This window comes from Caenorhabditis briggsae (genome assembly GCF_000004555.2).
Source record: "Caenorhabditis briggsae complete genome, chrII, whole genome shotgun sequence".
In the NCBI taxonomy this organism is placed as follows: Eukaryota; Metazoa; Nematoda; class Chromadorea; order Rhabditida; family Rhabditidae; genus Caenorhabditis; species Caenorhabditis briggsae.
In genome coordinates, this window is record NC_013486.2 from 16,160,279 (window position 1) to 16,183,557 (window position 23,279).

The following is a 23,279-nucleotide window of genomic DNA, read 5'->3' on the forward strand; positions in this document are numbered from 1 at the left end:
AGATCTGATATCATCGCCACTGTGGTGGAATTCTGCACAGACTCCAGAATCTCGCCACGTGTATTGATCTTGGTGAGCATTTTACGCTTCCAGGAGAGCACTACGAGTTCCTCGTTACCCAAATAAACCATGCCGACGGTTTTAGCCTGAAAAACGAGGTTTTTTTTCGGGCCCATAACTTTGACTCGATTTTTCTCGGTTCCTGTAAAAGATATGAAAAAGTTGACAACTAATAAATTGGTAATTATAAAATCATGCACGTTTTATCAGTTGACAACTTTTTCATATCTTTTACAGGAACCGAGAAAAATCGAGTCAAAGTTATGGGCCCGAAAAAAAACCTCGTTTTTCAGGCTAAAACCGTCGGCATGGTTTATTTGGGTAACGAGGAACTCGTAGTGCTCTCCTGGAAGCGTAAAATGCTCACCAAGATCAATACACGTGGCGAGATTCTGGAGTCTGTGCAATTCTCAGAATTCTGCCAACCGACCGATGTCGCTGTCGACTCACGTGGCCGATTTGTGATTGCCGACATGACCAAAATCTTTATCTTTGATGGCAAATTCAAGCCAGTGCTAAGTTTTCCAGTTCGCGAAACGAAGGGAGCCGAAGTGAAGTGTGTAGCCGTCGGGATGGATGATGACGTCATCGTGGGGACGACAGATGAGTTGCTTCTGTATGATTCGGCTGGAAGGATGTTGAGGAAGTTGAATGTGTCACCACCTGGGACACCAATGCCCAAGCATGGGTAAGTTTTTAGCAATGGAGCGAATTCGCTTTATTCATGTAATTGCGCTCGGATGATGATTAAGCTAATTACGGCATTGCTCTGATCGAATTTCGATGCCGAAAATTCAAGAGTCGGCGGAGCTTCGGTACTGTAGCGAAATCCTCAAAGGCGCATTTAAAGGANACATGTATTATCGTGAATGTTTTCTGGTCTATTTTTTTGTTTTTTTNTGATAAATTCTATCAATTTCGAGCTGTTTTTTTACACAGAAACTCAAAAATTCCAAAAATTGCCTAAAAACTAAAATACCGTAAAATCTGTATTGATATTGCGCCTCTATTTGAATTGCCCCTCTAATAGACTTGCACCCCTTGAGGGCACTTGAAAAATAGACTTGCAGCCTTTAATTGAATTGCCCCCGTAATACAATTGCATCTCCAGCAGAATTGCGGCTCCGCCGGGAGTACTGTGCAATTTTTAGTCTGGGACACCGTGACGAACAATTGCACAGTTGTTTTTCGAATTTCTTTTTTTTTAAACTACCTACTTAATTTCTGATTTATTTTTATTTTTCTTTGTTTTTTTAACAATATTTTCCATTTATTGAAGCGAGCAACACGAGCAATGAGTTCTGAAGAAGTCCTCGAAGACGTGGAAAACGTAGAAGACGTGGAAGACGTGGAAAACGTGGAAGACGTGGAAGACGTGGAAAACGTGGAAGACGTGGAAAACGTGGAAGACGTGGAAGACGTTGAAAAAGTTGGTGGAAACTCTAGAAAGAGAAAGCGTGGAGCCCACCCCTTGGATTACAAGCTTACGGTGGTGAAATGGGCAGAATCAAAAAATAACACGGAAGCAGCTAAGAAATTTGGAGTTTCAAGACAAAATGTGCAACAATGGAGAGCTCAGAAAGAAAAAATAATAGCAACAATCGCTGAAAATGGAAAAAAGAAAAAACGGCTTGATGGCGCAGGGCGTAAAGTGAATGATAAAGATTTTGATACTAAACTTGCGGAATGGGTCCGAGAGCAAAGAGAAAAAAAGCTTCGTATTACTGGTATTGGAATCCAGAATCGTGCCCAGGAACCGAGATAATTGTGCCTGAAGATACTAACCTGAAACTCCTCATTCCTGACATCCGTTATCACATCTCCGTCCTCCTTCAGCACCCTAACTCTCTTGTTCCCAGAATCTAGAACAAACATCCGCTTGCTCGGCTCATCCCACCAACACTTCGTTGGATACAAAAATGTGACTGGCATCTGCCAATCATAGCAGTGCCAATTGTCGATTCGAATCTGGAGGGGACTATTGGCAACTGGGCGGCCAAAGATTTTCACTGAGATTTGATAGTCACCGGGATGGGTTAGTCTGGAAGAATGGGTTTTGACTGCTTCAAAATTTGCCTAATACATGGTAGCGTTTTTAGGTCGCTAGCGAAAATTAGCCTACCGTACAACCAGAAAGGACCTTCTAACTTCGAGCCAATTTTTCTCCGTTCCTGTAAAAGATATTAAAAAGCGGTCAACTGATAAAATATTACTGATATTATGATAAACATTTTATCAGTTGACAACTTTTTGATATCTGTCACAGGAAATGAGATGAATTGGGCCAAAGTTAATGGCTTGATTTATCATAATCTCGACAACATTTTATTCGTTGACAACTTTTTGATATCTTTCAAAAGAACCATAATAAATTGGCTCAAATTTGAAATTAGAATGACTCCCCAAACACACAACCAACTGTGACCTTATGCCTTGCATACTGTCAACTTTCTGCCCATATATCTCTGTTTCTAAGAAAGATATCAAAAATGTATCAATTGACAAAATGTCTATCGTAATATGATAAACATTTTATCAGTTGATAAATTTTTGATATCTTTCATAGCAACTAAGATAAATTGACTAAAAGTTAGGAGGAGTGCTTACAGTCTGCAGTAGCCAGAAAAAAACCCAACTCACTTGAAACCCAATTGATAAGTCCCATCATTATCATCTGTCACTCTGATATTCTTGACTTCTTCCTCTGCTCGTTTCTTGGATGCATCTGCTAGCCGATTGGTGGATAGATGAGCATCCAGAGCAACTAGCTCCAAATCGACTTCCACCGGATCTCCACCCGTTTTTCGTGCGATTCCGTCCACGTCGCGAGTTCTGAACAATGCAAATATTTTAAATCTTATCCCAGAACCTCTGAACCACAGGTTCCGAACCAGAACTCACATCAAGGTACACATATTCTCCACGTGGACTCCCATGTGGCTTGGCGCTTCAATTGTAGATGTTCCTGGGAATGTGTTGGACGCATACAACTTTCCAAACTCATTCAAATTCTTTTCCACATCAATTAACATTTGTTCGGAGTTTGTATTGATTCTCAAAAACGCATTTTCTCGGGGTTCTATGATTCTTCGTTGCCAATTATCGTCAGCCGCTCCGTCTTTCAGTTGTCGAGCCATCGAGCGAATGTCCATTTTGCAGGATTCGAGATCCTGGAAAAGTTGGGATTCCAAAGTTAAGGACCTTCTAATGTTTGAGATTCTAGGATCTTCGAACGCTTGAAGTTCTTGCTAGGCGAGGTACTGTAGTTGCTCTAATAGAAGCCCATCCAAACCGGAAACTTTGAGCTCAGTTATCTCGATTCCTGTGAGAGATGACAAAAAATTGTCAACTACAAAATTGTTTATCATAATATCAAAAATATTTCTTTAGTTAACAAAATTACCATATCTTTCACAGGAATCGAGATAATTGATCTCAAAATTGATAATTTCTATTAGAGAAAATACGGTAAATGTCCCCTCTTTTGGAATATGAACTTACAATTAGCTTAGAATTTTTTGTATTAATTTGGTTTTTCATTTTCTCCTAATTTAAAATTTTATGAGAATTATTTCTCTTGTTAATAATTTAACGATAAGTCTGCTAGTTTTTGAGATACAACTAGAATGAAAGGGTTCCTGCTCTAACAGAAGTCCATCCTATACGTGCACTTTGAGCTCAATTATCTTAAATTCCGTAAGAGATATTAAAAATCTGTAAACTGATAAAATGTTGGTGATATTATGATAAACATTTTGTCAGTTGACTACTTTATGATATCTTTTACAGGAATCAAGAATTGCGCTTGAAATTGACGGTTTGGTTGGGCTCCTATTTCTGGAAAATATGGGTGGTGGCTTAGTAAAATCCCATCTGACCATTTGATTTTTGGTCATGTCAGCTTATCATTATGATGTTCAGCCTAAGCAATGATACATTTATGACCTAGAATCCCCCGGCCTAGAAACACCCACCTTTTGCAATTTCTTCTTCTCGTCCTGAATCACTTCCAATTGATCTTTCAACACCTTCCGTTTCTCATCTCTCCGTACACGGACAGTCTCAATGAGTACACGTCGTCGATTCTCGACCAAATTCGATACTTCCTGAAAACTTTAATCGTTTTAAAGGCGCAGCAGCGAGAGGAAATAATAGAATAGGGAGACCATGAGAAAGTGTGAAATTTGGAGGGTCTAGAGAAAAAGAGTAAACAGTTAAAAAACGAATTTTAGTGTCGTCGACGAAAAGAACAAGAAAAAAATAGGGGGAAGGAATGGAAGGATACAAAAACAACACACTTTTTTGTTTTTGAGATAGGGGGGGGGGAAGAGGAAATTGGAAAAAAAAAGCCAAAAGAGGATTTTTGAGAGATTCTATTTCTACAGTATCTCACCTGTATAGCTGCATTGATCTGCTCCACAATCTTATCCACATTCCCGTCCAAATGCACAATTTCCTTGTTCACTGCCACGTGGGCGTCGTCTAGTGCTCGAAGACGTCCTTTTGCTCGATAGACCACAATTTCGGACATTCGTTTGATGGCAATGGATAGAGGGACTACAGTATGCTCGTCGCACTTTTTACTGGAAAAAACATAAGTGTTGACCTAGAAACCATTAAATGGCCTAGATTTCCATTTTTAGGTCATGACCCCAATTTTTTAGGTCATGACCTAGATTTTGTTTTTTAGGTCATGACATAGATTTCAATTTATAGGTCATAACCTCGATTTCATTTTTAGGTCATGATCTAAATACTAGTTTTTAGATTATGACCTAGACTTTGATTTTTAGCTCATGCCCTAGATTTCAATTTTTAGCGCAATACCTAGATTTGTTAGGCTATGACCTGGATTTTTAAGGTCATGACCTAGATTTTAATTTTTAGGTCATGACCTAGATTTCAATTTTCAGGTCATGACCTAGATTTCAATTTCAAGGTCACGACCTAGATTTCAATTTTTAGCGCATGACCTAGATTTGTTAGGTTATGACCTGGATTTTGATTTTTAGGACATGAAATAGATTTCAATTTATAGGTCATAACCTAGATTTTAATATCTAGATACTAGTTTTTAGGTTATGACCTAGATTTCAATTTTTAGGTCGTGGCCTAAATTCCAATTTTTTGTCTAGGTTGAAATTGCTCTTTTTTCAATTGACCTTTTTTTAACATTCCGTAAAACCTGTAATAGAAGAACCCCTAACCTTCAACTTTGAGTCAAGTTATCTCGGTTCTTTTGAAAGATACCAAAAAGTTGTCAACTGATAAAATATTTATCACATTATCATAAAGGTTTTACAGTTGACAAATTTTTGATGTCTTGCTTAGGAATTGACATAATTGAGCTCAAAGTTGGCAGTGTGGGTGACCTTCTATTAAGTAAATCTCCATGTTTTAACTTTTGATGTCCTAGGAACTCACTTTATTACAGATGACTGACAGTGCTCACAGAACACCAAATCACACGTTTCGCAATACAAAAGTTGATCGGATGGATGGTTGGAGCACGATGGGACCACATCTTTTCGTTGTCTCTGAAATTTGATTTTTTGGAATTTTTAAGAATTTGGAAATTGTGATTAGGCGCGAACTCAAAAAATTTTAATTACCTGCATCACATCTAACAACTGATTGATAAAAAAAGCGGCTGGAAAAGCGATGACTCCACCGTGTGGAATAGCACAGATCTCACGGCATAGGGGACATCGGATCGTTGGTGGAATTGTCTGAAAATTTTTATTTTCAGATTTCAAAAACAAACATTTTAAATACCTCTGGAGCTAATTCAGCTAACTGGGTCACGCAGTACAAACAAACCGAGTGAGAGCACGGAAGGAGTTTTGGTTTTCGGGTGTTCTGGAATTTTTGAAAATTTTGAAGCTCAACCTGCAGGACTAAAAAGTTTGTTGAATCAGCGTAAAAGTACACAGACAGAAACTGACTACTAGTGTCTCAAAATTCAAAGAAATAGTATGTCAGAACGAGAGAGCCCAGACACGTTGGTCACGTGTAGGAAAAGGAGTATATATATATATGAGCACTATTGCACACCGCACCTCGTCCAGTAGGGTCTAGCAAAAGACGGAGAGAGCATCTAGTATTTATGTATACATGGAGTGCAGCAAGAAGAGGAAGAAGGCAAAAGTGTCAATTTTTGATATGTGAAATACGAGAAATCAAGCGGGGAGGTACCTTGTCCCATTGGGATGTTTGAATTTCTGGTCGTAATTCGGAGGGCCCTCTTTTTCTCGGTTTCTGTCAAAGATACAAAACGTTGTCAACTAAAAAATAGTTCATCATAATATTGGAAATATTTTGTCAGTTGACCCTCTTTTAATATCATCAACAAGAATCGAGGTAACTGAGCTCAAAATTGGAGGTTTCGGAGGGGGTCTATAGGAGCAATGGGCTCAAAATTAAAAGCTAGAGCCCTTCTATTAGAGGTATTTTGTGGTGATTCAAACCAAAAAATACTAGAACAGCTATTAAGCCACTAGAAAATTGTCAAGAATTTATTTGAAAAGAATTAAATCGATCAAAAATGATAAGCCGAAGAAAATCGGTCCATCGTGTTCCATCTAGTAGACCCCCCCCTCCCCCTCAAACCGCCAACTTTGGACTCAATTAGCTCAGTTCCTGTCAAAGATATCAAAAAGTTGTCCACTAATAAATTGTCTATCATAATACCGTCTATATTTTATTAGTTGACAAATTTATGATACATATTACAGTAACCGAGATATATAGGTTTAAAGTTGACCGCTTTGGTGGGTTTCTATTAGATGAAATACGGCGTAGTTTCTAACGCCATAATGGTCCAGGCAATTTTTTTGGGGTTTTTAATATGAATTGCTTCTAGAGACATTTGAAAACCCAAAGGTTGGAATTCAATATTCCATACTTTTACAACAACAACAAAAAAAACTCACCCCGTCATAAGTATAGAGACACGTTGAGCATGTTAGGAATGTCTCTGAAAAGTCGTCCACATTGATGTTCACTGTTTCTACCAGGGATGTAGAGGTGGTGGTGGTCATTACCTGAAAATATAGTTCTTGGAAATTTGAGAAGCAATAAAGAGATGAAGAGCTTTTAAGGTAAACAGTTCAAAATTAGCGTAAGATCTGAAATAGAAGGGTCCTTATATCTTTGGCAGGAACCGAGAAAAATTAACTCAAAAGAGCCCTTCTAAAACAGGCTTTACGGTATCTAAAGTCCCAAAAATTTTTCATCCAATGCCTCAAAAGAAACTAAGAAAAGTACAGTTATTTTAGTGTCACATGGGTGGTCTTTCCTCTGAAGAAAATCGGAAGGACGATTTGTTGTCTCTGACGTGTCTGGACAATCTCTTCTGATTACATACTCACTCGCATCTCTATTTCTCTATTTCTCTCTCCCTCTCTATCTGTCTTCCAATTCAAAAAGGGGGCAAGCATGTACGTAAAACAGCTGACTAAACGGACGGACGGCGGACAAAATGCTGCTGCTGGTGGTGGTGGAAGAGAGGAAAGGGAGAAGGAGGACAAATCTACGAGAACTGGTTTTTTTTTTCGCTTTGGAAGGATCGGAGATGCAAATTTTTGGATAATGTGAATTCATAGAAAAAGTTAGGAGAACTGTTCTAGCTATCCATTTTTATTAGATTTTTTTTTAATTTTTATGGTTTTGCGTGAATTCAGAAAAATGCCTTTTTTTCTAAAATAATGACTGTAACCTAGAACTTCATCAAGGGGTCTAGAAAGCCATGATTGGAGTTTTGTATAAAAGTTTGAATATAAATTATTTTGCTAATAACCAATTGTTTGACAAATCTCGTGATTATTGAAAAAGAACAGGAGGACCGAACTTCCAAATCAAACGAAAATTTTAAAAAATCTTGAGAACCTAACTGGAAAACTTTAACACTGTAAAACCCTGTCATAGAACTGTCAAGTTCCACACTGTCAAGTCCACTCTGTCAAGTTTGAGTTCAATCATCTCGACTCCTATAGGAGATAACAAAAATGTTGCAACTAACAAAATATTTTTAACATTATGATAATTAATTTATCAGTTGACAATTTTTGGATATCTTTCACAGGGACCGAGATAAATTGGCTCAAAGTTAACAAGTATGAGACCCTTCTATTAGAGGTTTACATCATGCTGGCTCGAAAATATTGGAATTTTCCATCTTATCAGTTGTTCTTATCATTCTAGACCTCCCCCTAGTAACTGATTTATTAACAAATAAAATTAGAAAATTCAGAGATTTGAGAACAAGGAAAAAACCCCAAAAACCTCTCAAACGGTAAATTTTAAAATAGACTAGCTAGGTTATTTCAAAAAAGAAGGTCACCCAGTCCACAGCAAGAAAAAGGGTCCAGTCCCATTTCAAAATGTCCTCCTTCTTGTCTCTGTTTTTCTTTGGCACTCTGTGTCTCTCCGACTCTCTCTATCTCTTAGATCAATACTCATTTCTTCTCTCTCATCGGAGCGCGGACGGAGAAAAGAGAGAGAGAGAGAGAGAGAGAGAGAGAGAGAGAGAGAGGGGGATAAGAAGAAGTATTGGTGTATGTGTACGTAACAAGGAGGGAATGGTGTTGGGTGATAGAAAGGGAGAGATAACGGAAGATGAAGACGGGCAGAGAAAGGTGAAGCTGCGGAGTGGTGAAATTTGAAGACGTGGAAAGCTATGGTTCAGCTCGCGATGGGAAGCAAAAGGTAATTCAACTTAAAAAGGCTAGCCTGTTATACAGTACCGTGTTTTTTCAGTTGAAACACGAACATTATGATCAATTTCAGGAGTCGGGAGCTTGCCTGTCAAGGTTCCGATCACTTTGAAAATTTTGGAAGGTGAAAAATGACCTAGATTGTTTTTCAGCCATTCGCCGGCTTCTGAAAGACGCCTTTTTTCACGTTTTCATCACAAATACGGACCTAAAGTAAGAGTCTTTCAGAAATGCGAAATAGCTGAAAAACTAGGAATTTTCAAAAAATTTTGTGAATGCAAAGTTTTCAATCTAGTTCTGTTTTACACTATCCAAAATTTTCTAACTGATCGGAAACTTGACATCCGAGATCTAGGCTTCTGAAAATGGCCGAAAATCAACTGAAACATATATTTTCGTATATCTTATCGACTAGATTATTCAGAAAAACCTATAGATTAGCACATAACAAATATGGAAACCAACACACAATCGATTAGTCATTCAACAAATTATTCCTGGCAACACACTTTCCAGCCGAATAGAGAAACAAAACTGAACACCTCTTCTTTTTTCGCTCTCTTTTCCGTTATTATAAGGGGGCGGGGTTTAAAAGCGGACTAGTACAGAATAACAGCTGTATATGACACCTGCGAGGGAAGCGTACAATTTTATATTGGAATTTGGTTTTTTTTTGTAGAAAATGTGAAGAATGTCGAGGTCGTCTATTGAGGACACCAGATGGTCGAGCAGGTGCGAAATAAAGTTCAGAGCATCACCGCCTGGTACATGGAGTAAAGTACATAGATTTATAGGTGTCAAATGTTTGTTATCTATTTGGGTCTTATCTAGAAAAATTACGCGTTTTTTAGCTGTTAAAAATCCTGAAGCCAAGCCGCCTTTGCTCTCAAAAAAGCTCACCACTTTGAGTTCAATTATTTCGGTTCCTTTATAGGATATCTAAAATTTGATAACTGATAAAACTTTTATCATAATCTCAGCTATATTTTATCAATTGACAGATTTTTGACATATTTCAAAGGAAGCGAGATAATTGAGCTCAAAGTTAACGGTTTGAGTGGGCGTCTATTAGAGGAACTACCTATTTTTCAAAGATTTTGCACAATTTTTCAATTATTCAATTTTTGTATTCTTTTTGGAATTTAAACAATCAATGTCAAAGTAGAGAGTCAGATACTGTACAGTGTTCGAAACGGACCAAATGTGAACAAGAAACTAACACCGTTTTGGAAAATTTCGAAATTCTCGATTTTCGAGAATTTCTGAGGGTGAACCTATCATTTAGTGGAGCACTGTATATCTGAGCCCCTATCAATGCCCTTCCTTTCGAAAAATTAAAAAATCAAACATTCATTAATTGCATTTTTCCCGAATGGCATCATTATCCTTTCTCCTCTTCATCTCTGATACAAAAACGCGTATGTATTCGTAGGAAGTGAGAGGAACAAAAAGAAACTTGATCTGTTTAAAAATTCATGGAGAAATAGGAAAGAAATGATCCCCATTCAGACATTGAATCGATCAGAAAGAAGAAAGTTTTGAAGCCGCTAGATACTTATTTTTTCTAATTTACGGTATAAGTCAATTTTGGTTCTCGTGATAAGGGACCCCAGAGAAACTTGGGGGTTTTATGGTAACAATTTTGTATGGGTTAATTTTTTTGGTTAATTCGTTTAGAAGCAACAAAAAGGTTCCAACAAAAATATGAGTATAAAAATGATTAAAAAATAGATGAACTCACATAACTATTTTAGAAGTTCTTCTTTTAGAAACCGTCAACTTAGAGCTCGGTTCCTTTGAAAGATATCAAAATTTTGGCAACTGATAAAACATTGGTGATACTATGATTAACAATTTATCAGTTGGCAATGTTTTCAAATATTTCGCAGGAATCGAGATATATGAGCTCATAGTTGATGGTTCGGGGACCCTTATACCGTAAACACTCTAATAGAACGCCACCCGGACCGTTTACTTTGAGCCTATATATCTCACTCCTTTTAAAAGATATCAAAATGTAGTCAATTAGTAAAAAGTTCATCATAATATCAGCAAAATGTTATTTGTTTCACAGAAAATGAGATACATGAGCTCAAATTTGACGAATCTGGTGACGTTCTATTAGAGCGTTTTAGGTATACGCCACGTGGAATCTGCCATCTGTATCCCTATTTTTTCCATAGGATTACCCTAATCAATCACCTCTCATTGTTTATATTATTTTCTCTGTTTCCCCTAATTTTCCTCCCTCTCACTCTCCTCCTCACACCCATTGTATCCCCTCGGGAACTCTTCCCCGCCGTGTCTTCCCACACTGGACAGAAGGCCAAATGGTCTTTTTCTCTCTCTCGGAGTCTCTCAAAAGTGTACAGTATCTTGTCTCGGTGATCCATCCGTTTTTTTTGTCTTCTCTCACTGACCTGTACACACTTACACACTCTCATTGTGACACACCTACCGACTTTTTTTTGAGGATTTGTTCCTTTTTTTACAGTTTTTAATCCGACGTGAAACTTGTAATAGAAGTCCCCCCCCCCCTTTCCACACTGTCAAGTTTGAGTTTATGTATCTTGGCTGCTATAAGAGATATCAAAACTATGTCAACTGAAGAAATGTTTAGAATATTATGATGAACAATTTATCAGTTGCCAACTTTTTGATATATTAGACGGGAGCCGAGAGAAATAGGCTCAAAGTTAACAAGTATGAGGCCCTTCTATTACAGATTTAATAGTTTTTTTTCAATTTCAAAATCTAGATTTTTCAAAACTTTTCCAGCTCTTGAATTTATTCTTTTCCTAGCTTCTATGTCCCAAAGTTTTTTTTTGTTTTCAACTTTTCCCTACTTTGTTCTTTCCGGTCCAGGACCAACCTCTTCTGTTTATATTTTTCTCCTGCCCGTCCGTACCCCATTCATTGATTCTTTCATTTCCCCTTTGCTCCAAAGGTTCCAAACATTATCGTTCGCAGCTTTTGTATACATTCAGAACACTGGAAATGAGTCATATTCTTTGATTTATAACGATGTTTCTATTCCATCCTCTACTATGGAGACAATTTATCAGAGGTGTCCTCCAACTTCTATTTTTGAACATATTCCAAGGCGATTCTAGTTTTTGAATTTTGTTATTCTCCCTGTTTCTAGACTTTTTGAAATAGAAAATGATGCCATTTTAATTTTCAAAAGACCAATTCGGTATATACCTTAACCTGAATTATCTTTTTTTAGTGGACCAATATTTTTCCGGAGCATTGATAATTGAGCCAAAGGCGAATTTCACTAAATTTTACGTATTTCCAGAAGATGTCAAACGACGGGGGTACCATATTCGGGGGACCCAGTGTCACCTCGTATGGAGGAATCGTGAATGAGATGTTTGATGGTGGAGGTGGTCCAGTGGACGGACCACCGGCGTCCAATGGGAAGAGTCCGAAGAAGGGAGCAGTTCCGTTGATTGGTGAGTGTTTATATTTTTAAAAAAATTTATGGTTTAAAAATTTGAATCTTCCAATATGGGACTTTCGAAACATATGGAATCCTTGAAAAATTATTTTGAAAATGAGAAAATACCGTACTTCCTCTAATAGAAGCCTATCCAAAGCGTCAACTTTGAGCTCAATTATCTCGGTTCCTGTGAAATATATCAAAAATGTGTCAACTAATAAAATGATGGTGATGTTATGATGAACATTTTATCAGTTGACAACGTTTTGACATCTTTTACAGTAAGCGAGATAATTAAGCTGAAAATGGACGGTTTGTCCCTGTTCTGGAATCAAAATTTGTTAAAGAAAAACTCAACTTCTAATAAACCTACCTGGTGCGTCTTTTTTAGTACGGTCTGTACAAAATCACCAAAACGTAGTTTTAAATTTTATAGAAATCATAAAAAGCCTTTTCACTCGTTTGAAGGCTCAAAATTGTGTAAATCTGATTCTGTAAGTTTCTGAAAAATTTGAATCCAACACCGGTTTTTTTCGAGCAAGTGTTTTTGAGGAAAAGAAACCACATATACCGTGAAACCTGTAATAGAAGGGCCCGCACACTGTCAAGTTTGAGCTAGTTTTTCTTGGCTCCCACGCAAGATACCAAGCAGTGGTCAACGGACAAAAGGGACCAAGATAAATTGGCTCAAAGTTAAAAGTTAGAAAAAATCTTACATGACTTTATATGTACATAATTGACCTCTCGATGCTGCTTTCTGCCGTTCCACAACTTGCCTCTTTCTACCTGGTTGCCTTCTCCTTTTTCATCCATAATTATTCTCTCTATTTCGCATCTGTCACAAGGCTTCCGTTTCCCTCTCTCCTCTCTAAATCTCTTCATCTCTAACACACTCTCTAATTTTTCAATGACTCAGGACGAGACGCAGGCGGAGCAGCCACACTCCCATGTGTGTGCTCGTCGGCTCATTGAGCTCCAAGAGGCCTTCTTTCTTTCGCTATGTTCCATTCTCCCTTATTTGTGTGTCTCTCTCTCTCTCTTTCTGATCTATTCCGTCCCTCTCTTGACATTCTCTCTGTGGGAAGATGAATATCCTTTTTCCATTTTGGGTCTTTTGGAGCATTTCATTATCTTTTTCTCATTTCTATTTGCCACAAATTTGTTGTCGTCGAATGCTGAAATCGTCACATATTTCGCAAGAAAAATGTTGTGTTCCGGCTTGGCGGAGAACAATAATTGTATGATTTTGTCTGGAGAGTAGGAAATCACTTTTGACCATTTTTTCCAGCTGTGAAATATATTTTTTGTCATTCTTGAAATCTGTTTTTTTTTAAATTTTGAGGTTCTTTTTGAAGATTTTCAAATCTGACCAACGATTTTCAGCTTTCTAAACATTGTTTGAAAATATTTACCGGAAAACCTGTATTAGAAGGGCCGGCATTGTTCCAAGGTACCTCCGGAGGGCCCTTCTATTACAGAGGCCCTTCAATTAGAGGGGGCCTTTCTATTTTCCGAGGTTTTGCATCGAAAAATTCGACGAAGTTTCGTTCAAAATTCTTGAAAATCTGCCAATTTCACCTAAATTTAGAAAGAATTTCATCGGAAAATGGAGTTTCAACGAATTTCTAATGAATTGTGGAGTTCCCGGAATATTTTTCACTAAAAAAGTAAAATTTTCTGATTTCAAATCACATTTTGAAGGGGGTCCTTTTTCACAGAGGACCCTTCTATTACAGGGGGCCCTTCTATTATAGGGGGTCCTTCTATTTTTCCTAGCCTTTCTCGGAGGGCCTTTCTATTAGAGGGGTCCTTCTAATACATGTTTTACGGTATACCTAAAATTTTCAACATTCCAATTTTTTAAAGATTAATTTCTAGAATCCTTAAAAGGTATTTCAAATCGGGACATTTTTTTCAACCCGCTAAAAATCGAATTAGCATTTTTCGGTGTAAATTTTAAATATTTCAAGTTTTAAAATTAATTTCCAGAATCTTCAAAATAGATCCTACATGTTTTGACCTATTTATCTTTTCGGAAATTTGCAATTTTCTGATCAAATATATATTTTTCTGAAGTTTTTGAAATCTATATACTTTAAAATATTATTTCAAAAATCAGTTTTTAAAAACTATTATAAGATTGTATCAAGTTCCTCTAGAACAGTGGAACTAACTTTTTTCCAACTTTCTATACATACATGAAATATCTGACTCACCAACCCCGATCAAACACTCATACTTCCAACTCTTCTTGATATCAGTTTCAAATATTCTCTGATTCTCTAATTCTCTCCATTTCCTCTTATCTCTCCTTCCTTTTCAATATTCTCTGTCCCATTTTCTCCAAATGTTTACACTTTTTATCATCACAGCATTGCACATTGACACCAAACTGTCAATTTTTCAATAATTTCCAACTTTTATTCTTTCGTCGTCTGTGTCTCTCTTAAAATATATCATTTCTCTCTAGCTCCATAATGAGCACTACACAAAACGAGCCACCACCATTCGGCCCAAGTACAAGTTCCATGGATCTGAGGGTTCCCATACCGGATGGTCCTTTTATTGATAACCCTAATTTTGTACATGAAAGTCCGCCTAGTAAGTTTTTGAAAATTCTGGAGGTCTGGAGAAATTTTTAAATTTTAAAAAGTTCTTGAAAAGTTTCGAGAATCTTCTAAAACTTTTTAATTTCTGAAATTCTAAAGTTCGGGAGTTCCAAAAAAAAAAAAATAATAATAAATAAAAAAATTTAAATTCTGAAATTGGAGAATGTCAAAAATCGGAAATTCTAAAATATAATATTTGAATTTCAACCTCTTTCCAGATGAAGAATCACAATCAACGCCACGTGGCAGCACGGCTGGCGATGGAGCTGTTGGCTCACCGAGCATGGAATTCGCCACGTCACGACCTGGAGGCTTGTCAACTATATCCGGAGTGTTTGCGCCGGTTGCATTGAGCATGTTCAGTATATTATTGTTTATGAGAATGGGTGAGTTCTTTGATTTTTTAAATTTTCACTTTGACGATTTTCATTTAAAATAATCGGTCTCATTTAAACCATTTTTTAAATCATAATATCGCCAACATTTTATTAGTTTACACAGTTTTGATATCTCTCATGGGAACCGAGATATCAAAGCTCAAACTTGACATTAAGTTAAACGTGAAACCGTTAATAGAAGGACACTTTCAACTTTGAGACAATTTATCTCGGTTCCTAAAAAAGATATCAAAAATGTGTCAACAAATAAATTATTTATCATAATATCACCAACATTTGATCAGTTTACACAGTTTTGATATCTCTCATGGGAACCGAGATATCAAAGCTTAAAGTATGTGGTGGGCTCCGATCACAGCAAATACGGCAGTTAAAAGTTTCTGGTTTCTTTTCTGAAAACGGAGATAATTAAGTACAAAGTTTGCATTACAAACTAAATATCTTATTTTCAGGATTCGTGGTTGGTCAACTAGGATTCCTCATGACAATACTTCAATTAGCAATGGCCTATGCTATAGTTATGCTTACCGTACTCTCACTATGCGCAATTTCATCGAATGGAGCTGTTGAGGGTGGAGGTGTTTATTGTCAGTTTTGAAAAAAGTTTTTCTCATGAATTGTAATACATTTACCGTAATACCTGTGATAGAAGGGCGCCCTAGCTTTCAACCAAATAATAGCTCAAATTTGACAGTCAGGTAGGGCCCGTCTATTACAGGGTTTACATTAATAAGCTCAAAAACTCGTAACTTCAAAATCCAAAACCAATTTCCAGACATGATCTCCCGATCTTTGGGTCCTGAGTTTGGAGGAGCCATTGGAGTGTTGTTCTTTGTCGCCAATGTTTTCTCATGCGCTTTGTACATTTCTGGATTCACGGAAGCGCTCATGAATAATATTGGAAATGGACGTAAGTGGCCTAACTTTTTGCAAGTTCAGTTTTCTAGGCCACCAAGTTTTATGGCCTAGGAATGATCAGATATTTATCCGGCACTTTTCCTAGGCCATTTTAACATAACCAGCAAAAAAATAGCTAACGAATTCATCAGTTTATTATCCTACCGAATTTTTTTTTAAAAACAAACAGTAAGCAACAGAAAATTGAAAACTACGGTGAGCATCATTACTTCAACGGACAAGATATACCAACGTGTGAAAAAAAAACAAGAAATTATTTCCGGGATGATGTGCGACGAGCCATGAGCCGGCTCTGAAAAACTGCTGGCGGCTCGTAATCATCAGAATCGTCTTCTGCTTCTCGACGAGCCTTCTTCTTCCTTTTGGCATCTCTGGCTCGCATAGCCTCCTTCTCTTCATCGGTTGCAGTTTTCAAATAGTTCCGCCGCCTCACGGCATCCTTCTCTCGTCGGATTGCTGCTTGCTCCGAAGTCTCTCTTTTCAACGCTTCCCTTCTTCGGATCGCATTCTTCTCCCGACGAATATCAGCCTGCTCCTTGGTCTCGTTAGCCAATGCATTTCGACGTCTTTCAGCTTCGCGGGCTCTTCTAGCATTCGCCTTGTCTAGTGACTGATTTGCAAGGTATTTTCTTCGATGTCCAATCGATTTTTCCCGACGAATAAGCCCCTCTTCTTCTGTCTCGTTGCATCGTTGAGCACGCTTACGTTCAGCATCTCGGTCGAGTCGCTTTCTTCGCTCTTCTTCAGATTCCAATGCTCGCCGCTTTCGACCATTGGCTTTGTTCTTCGCAAGACGTTTTCTTCTCTCGGCTTTGCTTTCCGACGCTCGAAGTTCTCGTTTTTTGGCGGCATCCTCTTGTCTCCGCTTTCTGAGCACCTCTTCATTTTCCTCTTCTTTTTCAAGGCTGAAAATCGGAAGGGTTTCAATAGGAATTCCGATTTTTCAATCTCTTACATATCAACTGCATACGCCATCGCCATAAGACCTTCAAAACGATCTTCTGTATTTACTTCTGGCTTCTTTTTAACCGGATTCTTTGAAATTGATTCCTCTTCAAGCTTAGCACAGTGAAGAGAGGATGGTCCAACCAGCGAGGTATCTGGCAATTCTGCAGCTATTGGAATTTTCGATTTGATGTATCCCTTAGCTGGACGACCAACTTTAGGAACCCGCTTCACATCCATTTACTGCCTGAAAATTAGTAAACTATGAAGTATTTGAATTTGATAAAAAAAGGGTTTCATAGAAACGGCAAAAAATTATTCGAAAATTGCATAATGATATAGGCACCAACACATATTGTCCGATCAATAATGACCGCGGAATACGGACGAGATGGGTTGGAAGAGACAGCCAGCCGCACAAACACACAGCGGGTCGATTCTGCTCTCTTCGCCTCTTCTCTTCTCTCTGTCTCTGAATAGCAAGAGGGTCGTAGGGGTGCCATAGTAGAGAGTGAGGGCGTTGTTAGGCAAGAGGAAGACAGCAACCGAACACTTGCGCTGTGTGCGAGAGGTCCATTTTTTGTGTTGTGCGATCTCTTGATTGTGCACACTATTACTCTGCTATCTGTCCACTGTAGAATTGAAAAATGGGGAAATAGGAATGGTGGTGGTATCGAGCAGGCCTCTGGCGCTTCAAACAGCTGACTGGTGCGCCTACGGCGCGAGATCGACAAGATATGTCACAATAACGATTTTTTGCTATGCAAACCGGGTTAAAAAGAAACAAACAAGAATAAAAGTCTAGAAATCGAGCAAAACTAACTAAATTCTTAAGGAGTTTAGAAACCTGATGACCTAGAAAATCAGGCAAAAAATTCGGGGGGGGGGGTACAATGATTCGGTGGTACAAGGGGGTACAACTGATTTAGGGGTACAAAATTGGTGATTCGGGGGTACAATGATTCGGGGGTACAAGGGGGTACAACTGATTTAGGGGTACAAAATTGGTGATTCGGGGGTACAAAATTCGTGGGTACAAAAATTCTGGGGTACAACGATTCGGGGGTACAAAATATCAATGATTCTGGGGTACAACCCATTTCATTTAGGGGTACAACGCTTGTGATTCGGGGGTACAATTTTTGTTGAGGGAGTTTCTGAATTCCTGAATTTCAGAGCTTGAAAATCTCAGAATTCTTAGAATTTCAGAACTTTGGAATTCCAGTATTCCGGAATTTGAAAATTTCGGATCTTCAGAATCTGAGAATCTGAGAATTTCCGAATTTCAGAACTTCAAAATCTCAAAGTTTCAGAACGTCAGAATCTCAGTATTTCGCAATTTCTGAATTTCCAAAAATTACGACAAAAGTTTTTCACTTCTCATTGTCACATTGTTCTCTCTGATTTTTTATCATATTTTTCACTCTTCATGAAAAAAAAATTGTAGAAAATGTTGGGCATCGGCTGAAATGCAGGAAATTTTTTTTTTAATTTTTAAGTCTCGAAATTCCCTGAAATCATACAATGGAGAACTGTAAAACATACTTGCAAAATCAGGGCCCTGCCAGGGCCCGTGACTCCTTGGCCAGGCCCGGCCCGGGTTCTCGAAATTTGAATTTTTTTTTTGGAAATTTCAGTCATTTTTTCGAAATTTTTGGTGAAAAAAATCATTTTTTATGGACACTCTTATTTTGAAGTAAATTTTCAGATTCCGAAATACTGGAATTCCAAAGTTCTGAAATTCTAAGAGATTTTCAAGCTCTGAAATTCAGGAATTCAGAAACTCCCTCAAAAAAAAAATTGTACCCCCGAATCACAAGCGTTGTATCCAAAAATGAAATGGGTTGTAACCCAGAATCATTAATAGCTTGTACCCCCGAATCGTTGTACCCACGAATTTTTGTACCCACGAATTTTTGTACCCACGAATTTTGTACCCCCGAACATACTTGTAAAATTCCGGGCCGGGCCTGAGGAAATTTTCAAGGCCCGGGCCCGGCCCGGAAGGCCCGGTAGCAAAAAATTTGTCATTTTGAGCCAAATTTTGAGCTCTCAATACAATTTTCTCCATTATTTTTGTGTTTTTGGATTGTTTGTCTGTTTGATCAAAAAATATATAAAAAAACTCGAAAAAATTTTTTTGATCGATAAAAATCACATAAGGGTCCCCCCTTATGTGTTTTTTAAAATTTTAAAAACTTGTGGAATGACAGACCCGCCGGGCCGGGCCGGGCCTCCGGAATTCGGGAAAAAGCCCGGCTCGGCCCGGCCCGTTACAAGTATGCCCCCGAATCACCAATTTCGTACCCCTAAATCAGTTGTACCCCCTTGTACCCCCGAATCATTGTACCCCCCGAATTTTTCGCTAGAAAATGACCTAGAAAATCCAAAAATCAGGTCATGACCCAGAAAATCCAAAATTAGGTCATGGCTAGAAAATCCAAAAATCAGGTCATGACCTAGAAAATCCAATAATTAGGCCATGACCCAGAAAATCCAAAACATTAGGTCATGACCTAGTAAATCCAAAAATTAGGTCATGACCTAGAAATTCAAAAAATTAGGTCACGACCTAGAAAATCCAAAAATTAGGTCATGACCTCGAAATCCAAAAAATGAGGTCATGACCTAGAAATCCAAAAAATTAGGTCTGGGGAAACGGAATGACATACAGAGAAGAAAAGAAGAAAAGAGACACCACATTTACCGTAAACACTATAATAGAACGCCACCCGAACGTCCTTGTCTGAACCTATATATCTCACTTTCTTTGAAAGATATCGAAAAGTTGTCAAGTAATAAAAAGTTTATCATGATATCAGCAACATTTCATTAGTTAATCACTTTTTGATATCTCCAGAAAATGAGATACATGGGCTCGAATTTGACGAATCAGGTGACGTTCTAATTTAATGTTTACGGTATTATAAGAATGATTGCCTAACTTTTGCAAGTTGAGTTTTCTAGGCCACAGAGTTTAAAGGCTTAGACATGACAACATATATGGAAAAGCAAAAGAAAAAGGAAATTTGGAATTCCCTATCTAGGAACTGAGGAATCTAGGAACTGAGGAATCACTATAGATGAGATCTGAAAAAAAAAGAAAATTATTTTCCAGAATTCCCCGATTCCCCAACGTGGCGATTCCTTTACTGCGTGCTTGTCTCACTGGTACTTCTCGTCCTCTCCCTTCTCGGATCTGCACTTTTCGCCAAGACCGCTCTTATCACTTTTATGCTCATCTCGATTTGTTATTTCACATGGATTTTGTCGGTTGTTTTCAACGGACCAATGGCAGTGGCTATTCCCAAGGTAAGCTTATAATCTAAAACTGAACTATTAAAGAAGAAGAGTTTTTAGGTCAATACTCCAGCATATCGAGTGTTGGTAAACGCCTCGGATCCATCACAGGGAACTGTAGAAGACTTTACCCAGAACCTGACGGCTAATTACACTGGATGGAGCTTCCACACACTTGGAGAGAACATGTTCCCAAATTACACCATGGATTATACCACTGAAAAACCCACCGACTTTGCTCTGATGTTTGCTATCATCTTTTCTGGAGTCACTGGTTTGATGGCTGGAGCCAATATGTCTGGAGAATTGGCCCGCCCATCAGTATCCATTCCACGCGGAACTGTGCAAGCAGTGTTTACAACGCTGTTCGCCTATATCGCTACTGCATTCTTGATGGCTGCCACTTCAAGTAGATATTTGCTCCAGAATGATTATACGGTCATGATGGATACCAACTTCCATAGAATTTTCATTTTGATTGGAATCTTCTCAACGACACTGTTTTCGTCTATGAGTAATCTGATTGGTGAGTTTTCAGAATCTGGGAATCAAAGAGTCTAAAATCTATCCTATACAGGATCCTCCCGAGTCCTAAACCGTCTCTCCCATGACAAACTCTTCGGTTGCCTCCTCCGACCAGCCAAAATCGAAATCGGCGACCGTAACCCAGTGGTATCTGTGGTCATCACCTGGATCTGTGTCGTTCTTGTCTTCCTAGTTGGAGCTATGAACAAAATCGCCAAGCTCACCTCGATCTTCTTCCTGTTGAGTTATATGGGTGTAAATGTTGCTACGTTGGCATTGGAGCTCACTAGCGCTCCAAACTTCAGACCCACATTCAAATACTTTTCTTGGCAAACGTGCGCCCTCGGAGTTATCGCTACTGGAACTATGATGTTAGTGGTGGATGCGTCTATGAGTGCGTTGGGTGTTGTAGTACTAATGACATTGATTATGGTTCTCCATTATCAGGTAAACTAAATGGCTAATTAAATCAGAGCTAATTAATACCAACTTTCAGGCGCCAAGTGTTTCTTCGGGATCAATTTCCCAGGCGCTGATCTACCATCAAGTTAGGAAGTACCTACTTTTATTGGATGTCAGAAAAGAGCATGTGAAGTACTGGCGTCCCCAAATCCTCCTTCTTGTTTCCCGACCAGCATCCGCTTGCTCCTTACTGGACTTTGTGAACGATCTCAAGAAGTCCGGACTCTATGTAGTAGGCCATGTTCGGAAAGGAGATATGGATTCATCTGCAGTGGTCGACCCTCTTCAACAAGTCTTCCCTTACTGGCTATCCCTTATCGATTACCTAAAACTAAAGGCATTTGTAGAGCTAACAATGTCAAACAACATTCGACACGGAATCCAGCAACTTATGAGACTCTCTGGTCTAGGAGCTATGAAGCCAAATACTGTAGTCATTGGATTCCATGAGTTGGCACCTAGTCAAGCGACGCTTCAAGAGTCTCAGCTTCTCAAGGATCTCCGATTCTCGAAAATTGACAGAGCTGCTGTAGTGGAATATTTTACTGCCGGAGACTATATGCCAAAAGAGTTGAATGGAAATTTGGAGAGACTGGCACCAGTGGATTATGTGAATGTCTTGAAGGATGTGTTGCATATGACGAAGAACTTGTGTGTCGCTCGACACTTTTCAAAATTAGATAAGGAGGCGTTGTCAAGAGGATGGAATGGACAGAAGAGATATATTGATGTGTGGCCGGTGGACTTGCAGAAGCCACAGGAGACAGGGCTTGGATGGGATAATAGGTAAGAGGAACTTTATATCCTAGCGTCTGTATAAATCCCCAATTTCCAGCTCTCTCTTCCTTCTACAATTGGCTTGTATCCTTTCAATGTCTTCGCGCTGGCGATCCTACACCAAGCTTCGTGTGTTCATCTGTGTCAATTCTCTTCAGGATATGCATAGACGGGAGAGACAACTGAAGAACATGCTTCAGACATTGAGAATCGAAGGAGAGTCATCAGTGGTTCCTTGGGATCATGTTGTATGTCACTATCAACCAACAAACGGAGCAAGTGGCAATACTACCATGTGAGTTGGACATCTCTAGAGACAGAAGTCTGGATCTTTTCGGAATTGTGGCATCTTCAGAATTTCCGAAATTTTCGGATATCTGAACTCCGTTCTGAACATCCCTGGTCTGGGTTGAAATGAAGCCTGAAATATTAGATCTTTGTAACTTTGATACTTTCAGCCCATCTGTTGACCTTCCACCTGCATACATCAGCGCATTCAACGACATGGTGAAGAGATATTCTGAAGAAGCAGCCATCACCCTTCTGAATCTTCCAGTTCCACCAAACAGTGCGGAGGATGACGGAGAGAAGTAAGCCATCATTCTGAGCCGTCTAAATTGAACTTTTTGATATTCCAGATACCTCGAAATGGTCCGAAACCTGACCGACGCTTTCCCACCAACACTTTTGGTTCATGGTGTCTCCTCGGTTATCTCGACGGCTCTATAGAAAATTTCAGAATAGAACTTCTGGTGCTTTCATTTTTACTTAAATTTCCAGATTTTTTCTGCCCCATCACTTCTTCTCCTCCCTATGTGTGTATTAGCCATATTGTCTGTGTGATTTCACTTTTCTCTAATTTATTGAACTTGTCGTGTAAAATGAATTGTTCTTGATCTTCTTGTTTTCAGGACTCTCAAGAAATTCTACAGTAGGCATGGGCCAAAAATTTCCGGGAGCTTTTTGGGTGAGCACGCCAACTGGGAGGAAACGGAGAAGTGGTAAGAACTTGGAAAATGGGCGGAGTCTGGGGCGGAGCCTAAATTGCAAGATGTGCTTTCCGCGCGGTTTTTTTACATGGTCATATACCAAACGGCATACCGAAATAAGGCTTCACTTCCATTAG

At 38.7% G+C, this 23,279-nt stretch overlaps 3 protein-coding genes across 3 annotated transcripts in view; 1 reads left to right on the top strand and 2 right to left on the bottom strand.

Annotated features, from left to right (window-relative positions):
• The window catches only part of Cbr-nhl-3, a gene marked incomplete at both ends in the record, with an annotated part of 12,106 nt that extends 5,006 nt beyond the window's left edge, over positions 1-7,100 (bottom strand). Inside the window, 9 exons of the mRNA XM_002632172.2 lie at positions 1,867-2,101; positions 2,701-2,892; positions 2,962-3,230; positions 4,035-4,166; positions 4,454-4,643; positions 5,485-5,597; positions 5,673-5,789; positions 5,836-5,919; positions 6,993-7,100. Of these exons, the coding sequence (XP_002632218.2) occupies positions 1,867-2,101; positions 2,701-2,892; positions 2,962-3,230; positions 4,035-4,166; positions 4,454-4,643; positions 5,485-5,597; positions 5,673-5,789; positions 5,836-5,919; positions 6,993-7,100 (1,440 nt within the window). The remainder of the gene's footprint in view (positions 1-1,866; positions 2,102-2,700; positions 2,893-2,961; positions 3,231-4,034; positions 4,167-4,453; positions 4,644-5,484; positions 5,598-5,672; positions 5,790-5,835; positions 5,920-6,992) is intronic.
• A 4,978-nt stretch (positions 7,101-12,078) lies between these two features.
• Positions 12,079-22,882, top strand: CBG07084 (the record flags this gene model as incomplete). Its single annotated transcript, XM_045243200.1, has 11 exons — positions 12,079-12,232; positions 15,047-15,214; positions 15,679-15,813; positions 16,002-16,136; positions 20,208-20,401; positions 20,450-20,915; positions 20,967-21,361; positions 21,390-22,162; positions 22,212-22,448; positions 22,612-22,743; positions 22,792-22,882. 11 exons carry the CDS (start codon positions 12,079-12,081, stop codon positions 22,880-22,882), a joined length of 2,880 nt encoding a protein of 959 aa, XP_045093395.1.
• Positions 16,398-17,329, bottom strand: CBG07085 (the record flags this gene model as incomplete). Its single annotated transcript, XM_002632171.1, has 2 exons — positions 16,398-17,049; positions 17,100-17,329. The coding sequence occupies 2 exons, from the start codon at positions 17,327-17,329 to the stop codon at positions 16,398-16,400; spliced, it is 882 nt and encodes a 293-aa protein (XP_002632217.1).
• Positions 22,883-23,279: the final 397 nt, after the last annotated feature.